This window comes from Daphnia carinata, chromosome 6 (genome assembly GCF_022539665.2).
Source record: "Daphnia carinata strain CSIRO-1 chromosome 6, CSIRO_AGI_Dcar_HiC_V3, whole genome shotgun sequence".
Lineage (NCBI taxonomy): Eukaryota > Metazoa > Arthropoda > Branchiopoda > Diplostraca > Daphniidae > Daphnia > Daphnia carinata.
Genome location: NC_081336.1, coordinates 6,190,975 through 6,213,625, shown reverse-complemented (window position 1 = coordinate 6,213,625; position 22,651 = coordinate 6,190,975). Strand labels below are relative to the sequence as shown.

At 40.0% G+C, this 22,651-nt stretch overlaps 2 protein-coding genes across 3 annotated transcripts; both read left to right on the top strand.

Moving 5' to 3' along the window:
- Nucleotides 1–183: 183 nt before the first annotated feature.
- LOC130702324 (longitudinals lacking protein-like) lies at nt 184–1,902 on the top strand. Of its 2 annotated transcripts, none has more exons than XM_057524002.2 (4): nt 184–270; nt 694–811; nt 885–961; nt 1,030–1,902. In XM_057524002.2, the coding sequence occupies exons 2-4, from the start codon at nt 694–696 to the stop codon at nt 1,222–1,224; spliced, it is 390 nt and encodes a 129-aa protein (XP_057379985.1). In that variant the 5' UTR covers nt 184–270; the 3' UTR covers nt 1,225–1,902. The 2 variants fall into 2 exon arrangements, with proteins under 2 accessions (XP_057379985.1, XP_057379983.1); XM_057524000.2 differs by having other exon boundaries at nt 197–299.
- Nucleotides 1,903–7,392: 5,490 nt separating this feature from the next.
- Nucleotides 7,393–22,229, top strand: LOC130702301 (pneumococcal serine-rich repeat protein-like). The gene is made up of 7 exons (XM_057523971.2): nt 7,393–8,286; nt 12,166–12,358; nt 16,271–16,401; nt 16,609–16,689; nt 17,113–17,204; nt 18,182–18,374; nt 20,365–22,229. Exons 1-7 carry the CDS (start codon nt 7,626–7,628, stop codon nt 20,625–20,627), a joined length of 1,614 nt encoding a protein of 537 aa, XP_057379954.1. The 5' UTR covers nt 7,393–7,625; the 3' UTR covers nt 20,628–22,229.
- Nucleotides 22,230–22,651: the final 422 nt, after the last annotated feature.

The window sequence follows — 22,651 nt, the reverse complement described above, 5'->3', positions numbered from 1 at the left end:
TTGTCTGATAGACGCTATTGAGAACATGCTGAACGTCAAAATGCCATAATTATTACTCTATAATATTGTCTCGTATTCAAATAGTATACTTCGTTAGGCCAACAATTTTAATTTTTCATCCACTGTTTATAACGGGTAAACAGGGTTTTAGGTTAATAAGGTGCTAATAAGTAATTCGACAACGCTGCCAGTCACCGACAGTTAAGGGGTAGTGAAAAGTGAGTTTACGGAGATAGACGCGGACAGCAAAAAGAAACAGACTTGAGGACCGTAAGATATTTTTGAAGGCTGAATATTTGGTAATTGTCGAACGCTTGTGTCATTTTCTGTTGTTTTTTGGCTGCTCTGTTTGTAGAAATATTTTACCAATGATATTTAAACTACTGCCATCGGTTGTTCGAGGCTATGGACGCAACTGAATATGTTTGAGCCTTCCCTAGATTCACTTGGAGAACAGTCTTAACACAAATGAATCGACAATACCTAGAAACTAAGCAGGACATTCATTTTGTCGTTTTTAAGTAAAATGCAACTTTAGGGTTGATCAATGTACCAGAACTGAGTTTTGACAAAATTTTACAGTAATAATCCAGATGTAAACTGGAAACATGACTTGTGTTCAATTTGTTAATCATATGCAATAGAAAGCATTCACCTGTAGATCACTTTTTATCAAAATTTGTTTTTTCATAGATGGCCATGGCTGACGACCAGCAGCAATTTTGCCTACGATGGAACGACTTCCAGTCCAATATGGTGAACTCCTTCAAGCATCTACGGGATGAGAAGAGTTTCACTGACGTCACTTTGGGTAACATTATAAAACCTGTTATTCATCAATAAAATGGAATGAGCATTCATCATGGCATTGCCTATTTTAATAGCTTGTGAAGGGCAAACCTGCAAAGCCCACAAAATGGTGCTCTCAGCTTGCAGCCCTTACTTTAAATCTCTGCTCGAGGTGTGTATAAAGCATGCACCAAATGATGAAAAAAAGATCTAAAAAATGACTATATGCTTTTCTTACAGGAAAACCCTTCAAAACATCCCATCATCATTCTAAAAGATGTTCCCTTTGCTCATTTGCAAGCCATTCTAGAATTCATGTATGCTGGTGAAGTGAATGTGGCTCAGGATCAGCTCCCGGCATTCCTCAAAACGGCCGAGAGACTCAAAGTGAAAGGCTTGGCTGAAGTGCCACCTGTGGTCAAAAAGGAGAGATAAAGGGGGATTTCTAGTTCCTCGTGTGGGAGTTATGCCCTTTTCTTCGCCCACACAATCACCCTGCTGTTAAATGTAAAACCTCTCTCTTTTCGTTTATCTTTTTCTCAAAAAAAAAATCACCCGTTTCATCGAAAAACAGAAAAGCAAAAAAAAACTTACCTTTGGGTGCCGTATTACAAACAGCCATATGCTAACACTTCGGTTTTACTTCTCTCTTTCTCCCTTACTTGATTGAGCAAATTTTTTGCCCTTCATGATCTGTCTTTGTTTTAATACTGTCAGATTCCACTTTGAATCGCTCTCCGTCTTAAGATTCTAGGAGTATCGTTTTCTAAACTTTACTGGAGCAGAACCAAACTCTTTAACGAAATGGAGTATCAGCGATTCGTTTTTATTAGTATTTTTTTTCTCGCTAATATTGGGGGCTTATCTTTTTTCTGTTATAACATGGTCGTCTCCAATATGGAGCAGGTGGATTACAGAATTTAATGAAAGAAAAGCGAGTTAAGAAAAGAAATTGGAGGTATCGGGCTATCAGTGATCATCACCAATGTCGGTTTCTTTCGACTTGTTCCTTGTTGGTGAAAAAACAAAGATTGGAACACCTTTTTTTTCGAGACTTGTAAAATGTGTGGCATTCTGTGAATCAAGTGGAATAAAAGTTTCATTCAGGTTTGAGGGTATCTTTCTTTTTTTCCCATGTTTTTCATTTCGAATCGTTCAGTAGCTACAGTTCGTCGATCAGTTTAGACGTGTCAAGTCCTTATGTCTCCTAGTTACGGTACAAATGTGTATATCCTCAGAAACGTCAAATCATCTCGTCAAGGAAAAGCTGAGGTAGCCCATTGGTCCGGAAGAGCCTCACATCTTGAAGACGACGCTGTCCAATTAAAACATATATATACATGTACTGTATACATCTTTTTTTTTTTTTTTTTTAGATAACTCGTTTCGACGCTTCGCCTGAAGATGTTATCGATCTATGTTAAGCCACTGGCATATCGACTTCCGACGACAACTTCCGAATTTATTTTTCATCGATACGTCCCAAGCCAACAGTGTTGCGAGATTTCGAAGACAAAGCTTTGGAAAGCTTATTGACGTGAGTATGTCTGTTATGCAAAAACCGGATAATTTTCGTTAATTGTTACAAAAAATAACCATTATTTTTATTTAGTCTTAATTATCAGCTTGAAGAGAGATCGTAGCCAATTGTTTATCGCCAATCAGGAACGCGTTAGTAGCTACTGTATTTGATTGGCGGAGAAGCGACTGCGAATTGACGATGTCCGTATGATACGAGGAAGCAATGACTTGCTAAAAAAAAAAAAAGACTTATAAAATAAATCAATCGATATTCAATTACCGAAACGTGCTACGTGCATGACCAAGCGTGTTTCAATGCTTGTTGGCCGAGTCGCAAGACAACGCGTGCAATTGCTGCCTAGCCACCGGAAATGGACGACGACAATTAGGAATTGGGTTCGTTCTTTCGAAGTACACACCTCTGGCATTATGAGAAAACGCCGTCATGCATACAGAGCTTGATAAGGGCAAATAACACGGATTCTTATTGAATCCCCTGTTTTCTTTCTGTCCTGTTTTCCCAGCAAACTTTTTATGAAGGGTAAGCGATGAAAAAGCAAAGAGGGTAAAACAAAGAAAATTGCACCTGTGCCACCTTTGTTATGCCCTTCCACTGTTTTCGTCAGATCGATAAAAACGCACCTGGGAACTTGGATGAAGAATGGCCAGACGAAAAATCCGCGTTTGATTAACTCGACTCTTCCCTCTTTTTCTATCAATAAAAAAGCAGGAAAAACATTGAAGGTAACAAAAAAAAAAAAAAAATGCGAAGGTATTAAAAGTCTATAGCAAAAAAAAAAATAAATTTTGCCACAATGGCTGTTTAGGCCACGTCCCTTTCTGCCAATGAGAAAAATTGAACACGTGACAGAAAAAATGCGAAAAAAATAAAACAGGTGGGCAAACACATTTCTCTGGTAGTTTGCGTGCAATTTTTTTTGGTATGCATATCGTTACGTTTCACGTTGGAAATAGGAAAATTGGTACACGTTGCTTTCACGTTTCACTGGCTCCGCCATAACGATCGATTTTATCATTTTCGTCGAGCACATAGTGCGTGAGTGGCGTAAAAGAAGAGAATAGATTAACAAAAAGAAGAAAAAAAAGTTATGAACTTGAGTAACTCTTTTTTTTTTTTTTTTTTACTGGGTTGGTTTTCCACATTCAACTCCCTTTAAGGTGACGTCTCGTTTTTCTTTTGAAGAGGTAACACTTGGCGGCTTTCCATTTGTCGTGACACGAGACGGTTGATGTGTGCCCTTCATTCCGTTTTGTCGTGAATTTATGGGCGAAAAAAAGGCAACACACCTCCTCATTCCGTGAATGTGGCGAAAACATGGGACCAGCCAACCACCCGTTTCCTTACGTATATCCTAGAAGCAAAGCTCTGCGTATTTATTGTACTAAATAAATGTACGCCCCAAAATTGTGTTTGGCACACGCTGCAGCGTAAAAATGTCTTCTTCTGTCCCCATCACTGGGCTCATGGAGATTTATCTCCCTTTTGCTACCTGCGCAAACGGTTCGAAAACTCTAAATAACAACCAGAATATTCCCAAGTTCGAACGCACTAAAACACACGCTCTTTTGTCTACAAGTTTCTGAAAAAACAAAAACGAATGATGAAAAGGGAACGGCTGGAAAAGTTGCGTTCGCAAACGTAAAAAGACGTTAGCTATTTATTTTGCAAAAAAGGAGAAAAGGATAGATTAATGAAAAGTTTCGTAATTTTACGTAGAAGCGTTGAAAACTTTGAGCTCGTTTTTTTTTTTTTTTACCTACTCGCAAACAAACTGATCCTCCCACCCAATCCGGCCAATATAATGCGATCATTTATTACAAAACTTTAAAGGCCGTCTGCTTGAATTGACGGAACTGAGAACACATGGCATTAGAAGGCTCGTCTTTGAAAATACACAAGTCCGATGGTATTTTTTTTCATTCTGAGTATGTGCTCTGTATTGATTTTATTTTTCCCGCCCTATCGTAGACTAAGGGTCGAGAGGATCGAAGATCTTTTGATGGCCACCAATGATTATCAACCGTAACAGGATGAAGAGGATTACCTTTTACAATGCATCCTTTTTTGTTAGGCCTGTATACACTCTAATAACATGGCCAACATAATCAGTAGAATGCGACTAAATCTCTGCTCAGAAATGTGCAAACTAAAAAGCTGTGCATCAGAATGAATCTGAGAAATAATCAGTGATAACCGATGGAGGGCCTTACAAAGAAACTGGTATGTTTTTGCATCTCATGGCATTTCTCAGTAAACGATGTTAACGTTGTAATAATAAAAGGCAATCAACCTAATTCCAATTTTCTTTTCTTTTACAATCTATACATACTCTTTTTTTTTTTGAAAGGGACTACCCCTTACCCCTCCTTGCTAGACCTCACGCGCGCACGCACGCACTTTATATACAATGTGGTGCCACAGGCCCATCGATCCATTGCCGAACCGAAGGAAAGTGCGTTGCCAATGACGAGCTGGCACAAGAAGCCTCTCCACCCTCCCCCAAGGGTGAGAAAGAAAGTAGGGTGAATAGGGTGTAACGACCCCGAACGATCCCCGATTCGATGGATAACAACATCTTTCTTCGTACACTGGAACAAAAATTTCTCTTTTCACCCTACTTCTTCCTGTTTTTTCTAAAAAAAAATGCAGAGGGGTGCACAGAAGGTTGGCACGCAGCCTAACATCTATGGAGATGAATTGCTCGAGCATCGGTACATCAGACAAAGGGAGAAAAGAAAAAAAAAAAGGGGGGGGGAGGTGGACGTTATTTATGCTGTGCATACTTTCACGTGAATTTGCGTGCGGCTTTCAACTTTTTTGTGTATGCAACAAGAGTTGTGATATCGACGACCCACATAGACGAGGATGGTGACAGCTTTGACGGTTCACGCGATCATTTGGCAGCTGATCATAGATGGAGATTGTTGTTATCGTGTGTGTGTGTGTCTAATCGATGCGCTCGTTGGCTGTCATTTTTTTTTTTGTGTGGCAATTTTCTTATCGGTGCATAAAACACATGTTTAGATTGGCACACGGTGCACGTAGGATGCGATCCATCATCCGCATTGCGCCCTACTTTTTGACCGTTACCTGATCTTCACACGGATTCGCCAAAACTGGTATATTTTGTACGCAAATTGCGTTAGCCTCGCGCGTGTTGTTGGATAGGTTTCTTTTAGCAAAATTTTGCAATAGATCGTGTGTATCGTTATTCATTTTTTGTTTCAAAATGTCCGAATTTGCATAGGTCGCGTTGATCGCCACCTGCGTCTGTCGAATTTGTTACAAGAAAACAAGAAGAGCTGATTACATTTATCCAGCCAGTCATAAAACTAGTTGAAATCATCAGTAAACTATTTTGAAAAAAAAAAAAAAAATGGCTAAGTCTTATTCAATTTCCGTTTCGTTTCCAGTTCATTTTTTTTTTCAATTCCAAGAAAAAAAAAATGGCCATGTTCTAGACAATGAAATTCTATGTGACTGCCCTATAACTAAATGCGTTTATAATTTCCCCAACGTTTGATTCTGAAAGTGAAATGACCTCTGTCGAGAATTACATTGGCTAATTGCTTTCTGAACATTCACGTCTCAACTGATGGATGAAGTGCAAGCAGTTCTTTAAGATAAAAATACGAATGTTGAATTGATGGTGAAAGTGGGTAATCCACACTGGCGTTGCCATGACGTGATCAACCAAACCGGAAATAAATAGACCGCGTCTTCTCGGTATCAAACCTCATTAGGCCGCCAAACTAATTGCACTGAAATATAAGCATCGCTTGCCATAACAACGAGCCAGCGATCTCTTTTTCATCAACTACATTTCGTTAGCAAATGATTAAATTTAAAGACTTTTCGCACTGCTACGTTTTGTGTGAAAAAAAACCCAGAAAGTTTTGATGTCAGTGGGGCGGACATCGCTATGCGTATAACGGATGAATTTTCTTCGTAGAGACAGAAAATAGGCTATGCTGTTTTTCTTTTTTTAGGAAAGAAAAAGAAAAGGGACGTCACCGGTCCTTTTTTAAAAAATGGTTTTTAATTGATGAGCAAGCAGCGATGCAAAAGCCATTTTAATAATCAAACCCGGCAGTAATCTAAATTCACGAATTATCCGCTTTTTTAATGAATTTAGTAAAGAACAGAGTGGCAGAAGATTTGAATTCTACCAACTGCACGTCGTTGTAAATGTCTTTACGATGGACGTACTATCCGTTTGAAACGCAATGTCATAAGAACGGAGATGTGTTGGCTCTATCCCTAAACATGTTTTTGAAAGTGAAATTTCCTTAAGCTTCACTGTAAATAATTCAATGAAAGTTTCCGCTTTAAAAAAAAAGAACACCAGTTGAGTAGCTTGTAATCTGTCCATCAAAGTCTCAACTGGCAATCATGCTTCAGGTTGTTCACGCACTATTGATTTTTTTTTTCTCGACCTATCATAGCCGATCTACGCGTGTTACTGCAATCTCCCTAACAAATTGTAGTTTGCACCCTTTCCCAAAAGTAGACACTAATGTTCTATTTTCGATGTGCGTGTTTTCTTTTTTTTTTTTTTTCCCTTCTCTGCTACATGATTGAAGCTCCAAAGTGAGAAACTTAGAAAAAGCTGGATTACGCCGCATTTAATATCTTATGAAGGCACTTCTCTTTGATGCACCAGCCCACTGTACGTTGCGTTAAAAGGAAAGATTTAGGGCGTACGGGATGCAGTCCAATTCAGCTGGCCAGTCAAGGGTTCCCCAGTGAACACGTCTTTCACACAGGGAATTTGAATAAATTACAAGAGTTGTCTTTTGATCACAGCGAATGCTGCATTCGTATTGAAGCCCTATTTTTTCTTCCTGCCCTATATGAATAAAGTAAAAACTTAGATATAGTGAACGATAGCCCAATCTCTCTCGACCCCCTTCGAATGTTGGAGAGAGGGAAACAAAACGTGATGGAGGAAGTGGTGAATGCTCTATGGCGCCGGCGCAAAAGAAGTTCGGCTGTAACAAGCCCGTTTCCCCCCACCAGTCTTGTGTGCGTACAATCTATTACAAGGTGTACGAGGGCTGGTGAAATCAGTCGCATCCCGACCTTACTGGCCGCTCAGCTTGATCGATTCTATTTTTTTTTTTCACTCGTTTTATTTAGTGTTCTTCGATTTTTGTTCCCCCCCTCTTTTTCGTAAATTGGCAGTAGTCAGGAGACCATTACATTGTTTTCGCATCATCTGCCACAACTGTAACAAAAGAAAACTCGCTCCTCTTTTGCTCTTCTCTCAAAGAACAAAAAAAAAAAAAATAAAATGAATTCACATCAACAAATGCAGCGGGTCTCCGAGCTGCGGATGCGCCGGTGGGGTCGGCACGAAGCGTCAGCCAGTTCCAGTATCAGCGCCAGCGAACTGGAACTTTCGTTGCGTACCGCTTCTCTCAACACTTCGTTCTCCACGTCGGAGACGATATGCGAAACAGCCACCACCACTTCTTCTCCATCGACGAGGGAGAGGCGCAGTGGCGGATCGTTCAATGTCACATCGCGCACAGCGTCCACGGCCAGCAGTGATTCACCGGTCAATTTCGAATTCTGCCGGGCAGGCAGTAGTACCGGCCAGTCTAACTATCACGGCGGAGGTGGCGGATCTCGGGCGGCCTCTCCGCTTTTAAACGGCAGTTCGCCATGCCCTAGTCCGACCCCGCGTAGCCCGAGAAGTCCGATGACTCCACGCAGTTCACGCAGTCCGTGTCGTTCGCCCAGTAGCCAACAACCAAGTCCCGGCCATCAAACACCGACGTCCGCAAGTCCGCATCCTTATTCTTCGAGGAGAAGATCGGGAGTGGCGACGGGAAACTTAGCGCGTTTAGCATCGCGTCGATCGAGCCGCGATTCCGAGGCCGGAGAACCGTCACCGTTGCAATGCGTTCGCAATAATCAGCGTAGAACTTCTAATTTTCTAGAAATACCCGGTGAGTTTCCCTTCTTTAAAAAAAAAAAAATGAATTCCGTTGTATTTTTGTGTGAGCGCGTTTCCGTTTGATAAAATTCGGATGGTACGTAAGAAGTAAAAGGCTGACTTTTAGACGTATCCCATAATCGATGTACTTGATAAGACGAAGAGGTTCATCGTTCCGTCTGTTGACGGCTGTGCAAGTGCTTTGTTAACGCAACGCGGTGTTGTCACACGACAGGGTTAACCACTTGAAAGGGGCCACGCTCTTTTACGCATTTGGCATGATGTCAAATTTTGAAACTTCAATAGTCTTTCGTGTTATAAACCTTCAAAGTAGACCTTATTTTGAAACATAACAACAACAAAAAAAGAAGGGGGATCGTGAGAATGAAGTTTGAAATGTGTAAAAGTTCGTTTGAACGACAGATTTAAAAAAACAAACAAAAGAACTGCCGACGTCTTTCGCTTTGTTTGTGTACGAGAATCATTGGTTGGAATAAGATTGGAGCATTGGCGAAACGTATGCGCTACACGTGGGTAAAAAAAAAAAGAAAAGAAAACGCGTAAAAGAAGAATTCACGTTGGGGAAACATTTAATATTCAATATGCCCGTTGAAATCTGCTGAGAAAATCCAGGGTAGCGGTATAAGCTTTAACGGTTAGTATGTATACCGTAAAAGATTATCCTGTGTTTGTCTAGCGCACCTGTCTGATCCTATTATTATTCCGGGTCTGTTGTTGTATTACGCAAATCTTGTTTTTTTTTTCTTCTCCATAGTTGAGACTCTTGTTAGCCTATTACGTGTTTCATTGTATTCTTTGGCAGACATCAGGCTTTATACCGTCTGATACATAAAAAAAAACATATATAACGAGTTAGCCAATCATTTCATAAAGATTGCTAGACGAATGAAGAATCTATAATGGTTACTTTCGATAACTGCATGAGCTATGAAAGAAGGTCTTCGTATTTATTAAGACACGCATGCGTACGTAGAAACCATACGTTCGGGAGGGATACGATAAATACAGCGACTATTTTTTTTCAATGTTCATTTAGAAAGCGCCGGAGAAAGTGAAAAAAAAAAATGAAAGACTAACAAGAAAAATAATGTGGTTCCCCTTTTTTATTAGAATTATTGCGCGTTTTTTTTTTCTTTCCTTTTGGTCGGGAACAGGCCGATGCTATACGAGAGTCACAGACTTGATTAACGTGCGGCATGAATATTCATTATCAGAACGGAGACAATACAAAAGCTTTTGGTGGGCGGCATAACCGGACTTCAATTTACTTTGCCCTTCCGACTTGTATTGACAGTTGGGTAACTATAGGACGCAGGCAGGCATGGAAGCTTTCAAGTCGGAAGAACAATGGCCCCACTGGCCTGATTGCTGTCGTCTTTTCATCAGCGAGGTCTAGCTCGATTATCTTTAGGAAAACAGCTCAATGTCATTCAATCCTCGGCTTTATCTGCCGTACCCGTCTCGTCAGCTTTAATTGAACATTTTTATCTGCAGGTGTAATAGACCGATTGCTTTTCATGAAAGTCGTAAGGTCGTTGTATCCAAGTGCTTTCATATCATTTGCATGTGCCCAACATTTCCATCATTTCTCTATTCCTCCCTCAAACAAAAAAAACAGCATCATTATTTTTCTTTTTATTTATATGTTTGGCAATTATTTTGCATTAGTCTGCAACCAACCCTTTTTTTTTGTAGTGTTTCGTTGTTATAGCTGAAATACAGCTTGATATCATAGATAACAACGTGCGTTAGGAGAACATTGTCGTTCACGCTGATGTCTCCAACTAGGCCCATTCTCATCCTAATTGCCGGACAAGAGGGGGAGGGAGCCACAGACGGGTTATCTTCATTAGTTTATCGGGCTATTTCTCTCTTTTTTTCTTTTTGTTTCCCATGAATGAAACCACATCTTTTCAGTGATTTTCTCATTATATCGTTTCGTAGATGTGCAACATCATCACACACTCAAAAAAGATTTGAGTTCGTTCAATCTTGGGGCTTCCATTTCTTTTAGCCAGTCTTCAAGTGGCACGTTTGAAGTGATGAGATGTTGGCACTGGGATTCGACAGAGAAATTCCCAAATAAATAAATAAATAAAAACAAAAGGCAGCCTTTCAATGCGTTAGACAGGCTCGTGTAGTTGTTGTTTGTTCTGAAAAGTTGCTGTCAAAACAAAAAAAGAGGAAAAAAATGCTTTCGCTTGATGGATGTGCATTACAACCTTGAAAGGCGATCCGCTTTTGATTGAACGTTGAATGTTTTGGTCGTCACCTATCACGGGGTCTTGCGGCCTCGGCAATCGCCAACAATAAAGCCGTTATAACACATCAATTCACTGGAGACCGGTCTTCGGTGGATGGAGGTTACAATTGGAGACACTGTTTAAATCACGTCATATTTCTTATACATGAAAGCGCGTTCGATTGTTTTTCCGTCCGTAAGCGGATTAAATACTCCCGGGCCGAAAGGAGGACGCATTTTGTTTTAAACATTTGCCGTCTTAATATTTCGTCTTTAAAAAAATCAAGACCATCCGATGTGCAGCTGCAGAACCTCGAACCTACAGGTTTCTGGCGTTAAACAAAATGAATGGATTTCATAAAAATGTATTTTTTTTTTGTTATGAAAAATTGCCCCACGGCACAAGACTTGCCACGAATTTTGGCAAATGCAAAATGATGAATTTAGAGAGTAGATTCCTGTTTTTATCGATACCGCATTTCAACGACGAACGGTTCTTCACTGTTAACCTATACATGTTTGAAAGCTGTTGCCGAGCTGCAAGCAAACAGCCATGTGCAAAGAAAAAGCGAAAGGCTTCCCAATTTCCTCTATAGTCTCAATTTTTTTTTTCCTCTCCTGCCTTTTCAGAAGATCTTATAAACGAAACCATCTGGTTTATGTAGCTTTCTCTCTCTCTTCCTTTTTTTTTTTTTTTAAAGCGAAGGCTTCATCACGGGCCTACGTGCACTTTCCGCTCTCTCTGGTCTGGTCTGGCTCACTTTGTTGATGCAGAAAAAAGTAGAAAGGGAGAAAGAAAAAAGGCACCAAATGTCCCGTAAACTATCTGTTTACTATCGTCATAGCCAACCATTTCAAAATAGCTACCGCCATATTCACGTCGCAAAGATAATGACTTGGCGTGAAAGCAACTTGTTCCCACCTCAGGGCTGGTTGTTTCCCCGCGTATTTCACCTTTTCTTTGATCGGTTTTTTTTTTTTGAAATTTCCAAATGTCAGACTTTACAGATAAAAATGCACGAAACTTTCTCTTTTAAAAGTATAATGAATCAGGCGATTCTTCGTGAATAGCTAATAATAATGAAGCAAATGGTTTCTTTTCATCCACATCAAATTTGAATCACAATATTGTTTAGTTAACAATCGTTAAAACTATTACAAAAATTCTAGAACTTTCTGTTGTATACCGATCTTTTAAAACGTCAACTGCTTGTTCCCACCGAGAAGTTAGTCACGACGTAGGGCACGTATCGCAAATTTTTCAATTCATTATGCAAAACTTTGTTGTTTCTTTTTCTCTAGTTCAGTGATGAATGTTTACAGACAAACAACTATAAGACGCGAGCACAAAAAACTCTTTTCTTTTCTTAACGAACAAGTAGTTGATGTTCTACGTCTTGTTTGCCAAACAGTTGACTCTATTTGCGAAACAGATGTTAACAGAAAGATAGAGGGAGCGCAACATGTTGCTCGATTTATTCTACGATGTTATTATTTATTTTTTTCTTTTTACGGATTTTTTCAGAAACATTTGTTTCCTTTTTTCATTGTTCCTCATTTTTGTTCTTTTTTGTCCTACGCTGTTTACATTTTGGGTCATTGTGTGCCCGTATTTGTTGGCCGTTTCAGATCCGGTGCATTTCCGTCCACGCGTCTGCAGCTTGCCAGAGAACTCGCGGGCGCCATACAACCCGCGCTCGCGTGACGACATCTACCGACTGCGCAACTTTTCCATCACGAGTAAAGGCGTCGTGAATCGCGGCGATGCGCTCATCTCGCGCCATTCCCGTTCTAACACTAGCATCAATTCCACGTTGACGGCGTAAGTACTCTACTACACATCTAATGCAAGGTCCTTTTTTTTATCATGATGTTCTTCCATGGCCAAACGAACTTCGGTGACTACATAGACGTTCGAAGGCTCCGTGTCTTCTCTCTTTGATGTCTTCTCGATCGATTGGCAAGACGATATAAGAGGAAAACGCCAATGAGCTCAAGCCAAAGTCATCAGACTAAAAGATTGGATATAACTCCGTCTACAAGCGTGATTAATTCGATGGCTTCCATGCCGTCTTCTTAGTAGATTGGTGGCCCCTTTGGCTAAAATAAGAACACGGCTCTATGGACTTTCAGCGAATCCGCACATGAGGACAATAATTTTTTTCAATCAGCTTGATGACGACAAAAAAAAAATGTTGAAAAGATGGGACGAGAGCTGCAAAAAAAAAAAGAGAAGCGAAATTGTATACGTCACTATTGGACGTTAGCGAATTAAAGTTTAACACGAGGTTGATAGTTTCTGGTACAAGCGAAAGAGAATCCTTATTGTTGTATTGATTTCGATTCATATATTCTTGGCAGGACCTTTTTATGCCGACATCGCTAATAAGTTTTTCGATGGCAACAAACTGATTATTCAGATTTCTTGGAATGAGATTGAATCGATCGTTCCGCGAGAGCTCCCTGATGCACATGATATTATTGCTATTCTTCTTCTTCTTTTTTTTTTTTTTTTGTTGCTCCTTTCCATGTAAATATGGGGGATTTACGAGAGAAAAATGCGTATCGTGATCACGTCGTAATCTTCATTTCCATTTCCACCTCCGTTGCGTCGCATCCTAGTTTTGGTTGGGCGTCAAAACTCAGTTAACTTTTGGTTAAAAATTCAAAATTGATTTTTTTTTGTCAAATCCATAGTGGGCAAAAGAGGTTATAGTCTCAACGGGTCATAGAGCACGGCGATTGCGTTATATTGACAAGCGATCTATTGGGGGATGCAGTTCAAGATCGATGTAGCATTCCAGTCTCGTATTGAGTGCGTCGTTCGCATCCCGACCAAATCGATAAGCGTTCAATTTAAATTGCGGTTTTGTATGGAAATGTTGATCGGCCTACTTTATTATTTGTCGTGCACCGAAAGCAAAGTGTGAGATTGTATGCAAACCATTTCCGAGGCAACAGGCACAAAACGGAAATGAATATATTTTACGTTATAAATTGTTTGGCATTAGCCTCAAATAGAAACATGAAATCTTGTTATGCGCTTGTTATTTTTCGTAACTGATAGACGTGCTACAGCAAAAAAAAATTGTACAGAAAATATTCGAAATGTACAATATTAAAAAAATTATATCAGATAACAAGAACATTTAGCTTTGAGCGTTGAAAACACAACTCTGCGTTATCGGGCGTTTAGAATTTTCTTTGAATGTTTTTTTTTGACGTAGCTTTAAGTCTACAATCAATTCGGCTGAAAATGAACGAGAGTTTCCTCCGGATGTAATAGCAAAGAAGCCTTTAAAAGTTTGAATGACGTTTAAGTTGACATTGGTATGGCGAGCCTTGGGTAGGTTAAACAACAAATTTCATTTGTAGTTGGCGAAAAAGACTGGCAACAGGGGACGCACAGTTTGCACAGGTGAATGGCGCAGTAAAAAGAGGAGAAGGAACTTTCGGGTTGCTATTTCTTCCGCGTGTACAGGGGGGTCCGCCACTGACGTATTGATCACCTTGGCTCTTGCACTCTACCAAGCAAAACAAAGAATAAGAGAAAAATAACAACGTCGCCTTCCACGCTGATGTCCTTACGCACCACGTCTACCGATCCCGTCTCCCCAAAGTCTTACATCTTTCTCGATCCTTTTTCTTTTCTTTTCCACGACATCACCTCCTTCCATTTTACCTTTTAGCGATTGAGTATATAGCCGTCTCGCTCGTGAAAACATTGAGGAAAGAAAGGCGAACATAATAATACAAGAAAAACGGAGGGGGGGAAGAGAGAATGTTTTTTCTTGCCACTGCAAGAAATCTAACGGATCGATCGTGAATCTTAGATGGACAGCATATCTTTGTAGATCCGCGACGTCGAGACAGCCGACAAATGGAAACGGAGAATCGCACAAAGTACCCAAATCTAGCTATAAGCCGAGACGTCGTGGCCTAAAGATAACAAAAAAGGAAAACTATAGCCCCCCGTTTTTCTTATGTATAATTGGTAGCCTACATCTCATTCTTACGTGCGCTCGGCATTTTCACTCCCACGTTCGAAATATTTAATATTCTTAAATAAATTTAAACACGAAAGTTATGTAGCTATTGTTCTATTTCTTTTATAAATGGGATATTATTTCAAACGCTTTCCAGTTGTTGATTTTTTTTTCATCCGCGTTTATTGCCTATTCTTGTAGAGTAGAAACAGTTAGATTTAGCCACTTTGTCGGATTTTCGTTGAAAAGTCGGTAAAGGGCACTGTTAACGACGTTACGCAACACGACCTTTTGTGCAGTAAAAAGTACGTATCGACGAGCAGATGTAGGACCTCCTACAACATCAAGAACGGCGAGGATCTTTTTTAGTTCAAATTCTTTTCGTGGATGTTCATCATAATACGGTGCAGAGTCTCTCCGGATGTCGTTGCTGAGTGAGGAAGTTAGTGAACCATGACTACGGGCATTGACGACAAGCGACAGTCCGGGATTGAGAGTGGGACGGTGGACTTGAAGCGATGAAAAATATTCCTTTGAAGTTAAATCTTGAAAGGGGGAAAGGTATACGGCCTGGTGCTTCTTTTCTTATAGCAATTTTTTTTTATTCGTTCTCTGAATAGAATAAGCCAACGCATCTAGACAGTACACACAGAGACTGAACGCAACAGGTAGGACGCGGCTTTTATGATTTACGTTGCCATGGCTACATTTTCCTCTCCAGCCATGGCCGTAAAGGGAAACCCAACTCAATTGGTACATAGCCTTATTGAATATGAAAGTAGGTTTCGTATTTTGATAATCGAGCTGCTTTTTGGCACCAGCTGTGTATATATCTGTGCACACAAGAGTCAACACAGCATGCTGGTCGGCGTATATATTATATTTATAGGATAGCACTGGCATTATATTGTTGGTTTAGAGCAGGATATATTAACTGCACAGCGGCCAACACTTGTCCCCATTTCACAATGGGATCCAGTTGAAAAAAAAAGATAATAAATAAAAAAAGAAAAAGGAAACAAAAGCACGCGAGATCCATCCGTCAACCAGACAGGGCTCGAGAGTCAGTTCGAGTGGGTTCAGATATAAAAGGCTTTCTAGTCATTTCTTTTTCGAAGCTAGAAAACGAAAGAAATGCGGATCAAAATGCAAAGCAAAACCAAACAAAGAAAAAGGATGCACAATAATAATAATAAAAAAAGACTGTTAAATTGACAATTGAAATTGAAATTGTTGTTTGGTTAGTCCCGCCGATGGAAATTGCGAATCTATTAAAAAATCACATCGTTTCGTTATCGCGTTGATACTTGGAGCCGTGCAGGAAAAAGAGTCCACTGATAAACTGTGTAATCTGAGATGCTTGTATCGGGTGGATGACTGAAGGAACAAACAGGAATGATAAGGTTATACAATAACTCCTCCAGTGGCTCTCGCTGGCGAGTTGCAGCGGCTCGGACAATCTGTCATCGAGGACACATAATCGATCGGTGCAGTTTGTTGTCCCTTCTGGCGTGCACCACAAGGTTTTGACGCAAGCAGAACTTTTTTTTTTGCTCAAATAGAGACGGACTTTTGTATTTAGCCATCGAATCTAAGCAAGAAAATGGAAGTTTTATTCAACTGGAAAGTCCCTAATGAACCATCGATGTACGTACGGTGCAGGAATTAGAACTGCTTGCTTTGAACTGACCGAACTGTCAAATCATTTCACTCAACGTTCGAATCGCCTTTGTTGTGTGATGTTACAGGTTGAGCAGTCGGAGCGGAAGAAGCCGAAGCGGTGAGCGATCCTTTGGCGGATCGTGTTGTGGTTCCAGTTATGTCTCGTCAGAAGAAAGCAGCGACCATTCCAACACCAAATATCGAGTCGTCATGCTAGGTATGTCATCCAGACTTCACTTCCGTTTTTTCATTATTTTGGCTACGTGTTCTTTACAATATTTTGTTAGTTTGCACCCAGCGCAACGTATTGAACAGACGGCTATCGTCTTTAGGGCAATCGGAAGTCATTTTTCATTTCAAATAGTTTTCTTATTTGGTACAAAAATACATCCTATGTATTTTCAAATGATTTCACACTGTACAGGCGCAGCCGGTGTAGGCAAAACGGCGCTCGTCTCACAATTTATGACATCCGAATACATGAACACCTACGACGCCTCTTTAGGTATGATGAACTGTTTTTAAATAATCTTATCTGTGACTTTGACTGAGCACGTCCATATAGTATTCCATGAAAAAAAAATATTTACTTATTAAACGATTGTACTCCTGAATACCGACCACTTATTATCCTGGATGTGCATAAAAAAATGTGGAAAAAAGTTTGGAGAGCTTGTACAAAGAAGTCCTGATTGATGTGACGTGTTCCATCCATTTATCAGGACGTTGGTTATACCCAACGTGTCAGGGAAACGAGGGAACGTTCCCCATTTTTGCATGCGAAAATTGCACCCGCGCTTATAATATCCAATTAAAAATTTCTTTTGCTTAAGTTTTAATATCGCTGAAATACGGTGAACCAGAAACTGTTGATGAACGACAAACTAATGTGTTGTGAAATTGCTATGGTTCGATTGGACGTTCGCAGATGACGAGTTCGGTGAGAAAACTGTCAGCGTGCTTCTCGACGGCGAAGAATCCGAAATGATTTTCATCGATCACGCCAGTGCGGAGATGTCGGTAAGCTTTCAAAGCTCATTTTTTAAATTGGAGGAAAATGTGTGGGCAACGTACCACGTTTCTATTTGCCCATCTATTGATTCAGCTTTTCAAAACAGTGGTTGGCTATCAAAATGATAAGCCACGAAAAGGCACACAAACTATAGAATTCTTAGAATAACTGGTTAAGTAACCCCTTTTCCTTCCTTACATGAAAGATGTTTCCCTTTTATTCTCCTGCGCTGTTGAGTGATAAGACTGAATGACCATTAGGAAGGAAAGACTATTGCAGATGACCAGATCCGAGAATTCCCTTATAAAAACAGGGCGTCTGTAATATCAGTTTTCCCTTTAATGGTTCGCAATGAACCAAGTTAGTTGACGGTTAGCTAGCAAGCTCGTAGTATCTTTCGATTGCTAAGCAAGACGCAGGACGAAAAACGATTAGGCCAAAGAAGACCGGATGTTATGGGTCAGAGCAACGCCATTTACGTAGCACCCTGTTGATTAAATGTCAAACGATTATAGTATTTTCATTTTCGTTTTTAGGGCTAATTTACTTACCTTTTAGACCTTTTTTTATTACTGTCACTCCGCTTTCTACTTCTCTTTTTTTTCAAAGCATTCTATAAGGCTAACAGTCAGCGAGCTACAGACGTTACTCAAGATGACGTAATCAAATAGTTTATCCACGGCTACGCGACGCGTATAGGGCACGGTATATTACGCTAATTCCAAGGCTGTTTGTCGCTCAACAACAAATCTGAGGCAAATCCCGCGTTAATAGGATTATTATGAGTTATTAGAGTAAGATATGACTACGAGTTCATAGCGGAGTTGGTCCTTTCTATGTATGTACTAGTTTCGTCGTTATTGCCAACATCCCCCGGACTCATAATGCACATGCAAAGCCATAAGGCTTAAGCTGGACCCATTTGGAGTTCTGTTCGGCTTTTGCTAGGAGAGTATAAAGTAGCGAGTCTTGGTTGCGTTGACAGGTGGAAAATTGCTTGACGACCTACGATCCGCACGCCTTTGTGCTCATCTATTCGATAACGGACCGTGGGAGTTTCCAGTTTGCCGAAGAGGTTCTCAAATACTTGTGGCAAGAGTCTTGCACCAAAGAGAAGGCTGTGATCTTGGTCGGTAACAAGGTCGATTTGGCTCGATCCCGAATCATCAAATGTGAAGGTACGCGACATTTGAAAGAACATACATACATTTTTCAAAAAACTCTACTGGGAACTTTCCCATTCCGGTGGCAGATTTCCTAAGGGCACATGAATATGCCAATGGAGCAGAAAAATTCGCTAGCCTTTATGCGGAATAAAATATGCGGAAGAAAGCTGTACAGTTTTCTTTGTTTAGTTTTTTTTTTTTTTTTTTTTTTTTTTTGTAGTATTTTCTTATTTATTAGTAGCTTGAGGCGTTTGTACCCGGCGTACCAGGAGACTAAAGAATTCGGCCAAATGGTTCATTGCAAATGGACGATTCATATTCATTAACAGGGAAAAAAAACGATTGCTAGGAAGTCATTTCTATATCATTGGGCAATTTTATCATCGTGCCCTTTTCTTTTATTCGCCGTGAACGAAGTGCGATAAAAAGAAAAACGCTAGACACGTCGATATATGCGGCGAACCGTAGGGGAAACCGAAGATCAAATAAAAAAAGCTCTTCTTATGCTTTTCTTTAATTGCAATCCATTATGCAGGCAACGAACGGTTGCCATTTACCACTTTCATTTTCTACGTATCATCGTTAGACCAAGTTTGGTATCAAAGAAGTTCTGCCGCGTGGGACACGCCTACAACTTTGACGTGTATCTTCATTGATAAGAAATTCTTTGTTATGTGTATAGACTACATTTGAATGGATGCTATTGGTTGATGATAAGGGCGAATAAGAGCGAACTTCTAAGAGGACGATAAGAAAAAACTGTTTCAGAAGTAGGGGATGATAACCTGACAAGATACAAATCGTACTTCCGTAACTAGGAATAGGAAGAGAGAACCTGTGGGAAAATCAATACGGGGCAACATCGACCAGCTCGCAGGGTCCATTATCGCGGTGAAGCAGTCAGAATTACAACGTTACAGACCTATCTCATTGATACGAGGGGCGGTGTATAAGAGGAACGTGACTAATGACCATGTGTATTACGTTTCCCCCCATTTATTTTTCTTCGTGATGGACTACGTATGCGATGACGGTTTCGACCCAGACGGACGTAACAAAGAAAACCCCATATCACCTGCGCTATATGCTGTGTATATACAGACAATGTATTGTATGAATAATCCATCGTTTCAGTTCATTAGAAGTTTGAGGGACACGCCCAATGAGGCAATGTCAAACACTGCACGGCACGGGAATGTTGGCAAACATTTTCTCCGACCAAACGAATAAACACTAATAACGACAATAGAATTGGGCTTTTAAAAAAATTAGCCTATATAATCCGGCGATGAATCATTTTAAGTACTAAAGTATAGTTTATAAGGTTGGATACAATGTTGCGTGAATGCAACATATAGAAATTGTAAGGGAAGCTCAAATGTGTGTTCAGCAATCGTCAGATGGCTTTGAATATTAGCTTTGTATTGGACTTGCGTGAATTCAATTGATCTTCAGTATATGTACCTAGACACATACTGCCGTGAAATTAGAGCGCTACCATCTGAAACGACTATAGATGGTCCGAAGCGGCAAACCTTATATTGGTATTGATGGTCTCTAAAATCCCGCCCGATATAGTATAATAGCCAGGTTTGGCCTCTATTGGACGTAACGGTGTGCGATCGCTGTCTCACCGAGCCAGTGCTGCAAAGAGCATTGAGCAGATACAATAGATGTTCCTTCAACATCACTATGCGTCTTTGTACAGCTTCCTGTACGAGGCTTTATATGTATAGGCGAAGGTTATTACCTTATCTTTTTTTGCATTTTTATTCAACAGTGTTCTACAAAAAATTGTGAATAAATAAAAACAAAAGTAGATCAAAGCGATCGAGTGTAATATATACGCCTCGTATGCAAAGTAGCTAATTTACCCGACAATGTACTAGATGGGGAGAACAATAACGATAGTGTAGCTAATGTACTTAAATGATATACGAGTTGAGCTAATATTTTTCTTGCCTCTCCTTTGTTTTTTGTTTTTATGTTTCGCCCAATAAAGATGGCAAGAAACTAGCCACTGAACATGATTGCAAGTTCATCGAGACGTCGAGTGGTATCCAACATAACGTGGACGAACTGCTGGTCGGCGTCCTGAAGCAAATCCGGCTACGGGAGGATTTGGACAAGAAACGTCGGAAGAAGAAATTGATGGGAAGTGGTTCTCGCACGTCATTGTCACTCGGCGTTGCTCGCGACATTCTCCAGAAGATGTGTCTCCAAGACAATCGATCTAAATCGTGTGAAAATCTTTTAGTTCTCTGAAAACCTTTTCTGTTTTTTTGAACAGAAAATCTTTTTTCCTGTTTCAATCGTGGTACATTGTTCACGGATTGCCGTTCTCCGGCTTTATATACTGGTCCCATATTAGACACTTTAGAAGTTGCGTTCTTGTTTTTAGCCAAAGCTTTTCGAAAGCTTCCGTACATTAAAAGAAACTGAAACTGTCGAAATGCGGCTTGACGATGACTCCACGAACGATTTCATGACCAATCAGCAGAACTATTTTATACATTGCTGAGCATCACCATAGATTCAGCCGGTGACCATTACGGTTTTGTTACGTTGTCCGTGTATATCTGTATAGGTTTACGCAGCGTATGCTGTCACACAAGTTCCGGCGCTCTGCGGGCAGCGTCTTTCCTCGCACCAATTTATAATTACACAAGTTTATACATCTATTTCAATCCTCATTCCTACACATTTAAACCGATGGAATTCGCATTGAAATGATGGCGTTGGGATGCTTGAAAAAATGTTTCAATTCTCTCCTTTTGTAAAGTACCGTTTCCTAGTGCCATACTGTAATTTAAATTCTCCTTTTCGATCTAACTCTTGGGAAAAACTTTCACGTACGATGAAAGGAAGAAGCCATTGTTTATTTGCATTGCTTAAATTCCTGATGACTCACGTTAGCTATACAATGATTGTTTATCAGGTCACGCAAAACAAATAGCACTAGAGCAGCACAAGCGTTGATTTCTCTTCCGATCTTAGGATGTTATCGTATCGATTTGAATAAAATGTGGAAGTAAGTATAAAAATACAGCTACTCTCAATTTTCTCGTTGAGGATTTTGGATTTTCAACTTGAGGATTGCAGGGTAATACATTGAAAATTTTTTATTTATTTTTTTAAATGTACAAATAGCATTTTCTCTCATGTCTTCTCTTGTAATCTAGTAACACAGACACAGATAGAGATTCGACTACGGCCAGTAGAATGGTGAAGCCTGTTTTCGTGTACAATTGTCAGGCAAAGTTTCATAACAGGTGGCATTCAGAGAAAGTCGTTCGATTACATCACTGTAAGCATTTTTTTAAAAGCCAAACGTGCGTGCAAGACTGTCGGGGGTATACGATGTCCAGCTTACGTAAAAAGGAAGGAATTACACACACAGCTTTGGTGCGGTGTATAACCTGATGAATGAATGGCAACCAGAGGAAATTTTTCGATCTCCATATCACCAAACCCCTAAATGCGTAAAAAAAAAATACATCGTCGGTCATTATCCGATGTGAAAAGCGCACGTTATTTTACTTCCCGCTTGCGTTGCGGTTGGGCTTACCCAAACCAGCCTCAATTCTTGGCCTTCTCCAATATTTTAATGCTGTCATCTGTATGTCCTTGTATTCACATTCATCTTTTTTTTTAAATTTAACTATATCTATTTAAATTATCTTCCGTAATTTTTCTTCCTTTTTATTAAGTAAGGGAGAGCATCATATTTTTACGAGCCATTTACCCTATTCTCCTGTACCAACCTTGGTGTTGTGATCTTCAGCCATTTCGTCATATCTCAATCTCTCTATGATTTGAACTATACGTTTTGGATGAAAAAAAAGTCTTTTTTTTTTGTAATACACATTATGCACGGAAGTAATTGAGAGGGAAGGCTCCATTTTATTTTGGAACAACAAGAACATGGTTTAGCCTAAGCATAGGCATATCTCCTCTTTCAATATGATCGGTAATGATGTCCACAAGATGAACAACTATGATAGTGATATTGAGCAACTGAGTAACAATGACCCAGTTGAGACGCATCATTCACTGACAAAACAGAGAAGGACATCCATTGAAATCAGGCTTAAATTTTGGAAATTTCAATCGGCAGAAAAGCTCATTGTCTTAACATTCGATTCGCTTAAATTCGTAATAATAAAATCCCGAATGGATTCAGTATTTTGGCATTTAGTGCAACACTGGCTGCTCCGTTGAAAGATGAATGAACACGAAATAATCCGCCTCTCATATCTTGGAATATATTTCCTTGAAGTCAATAACGA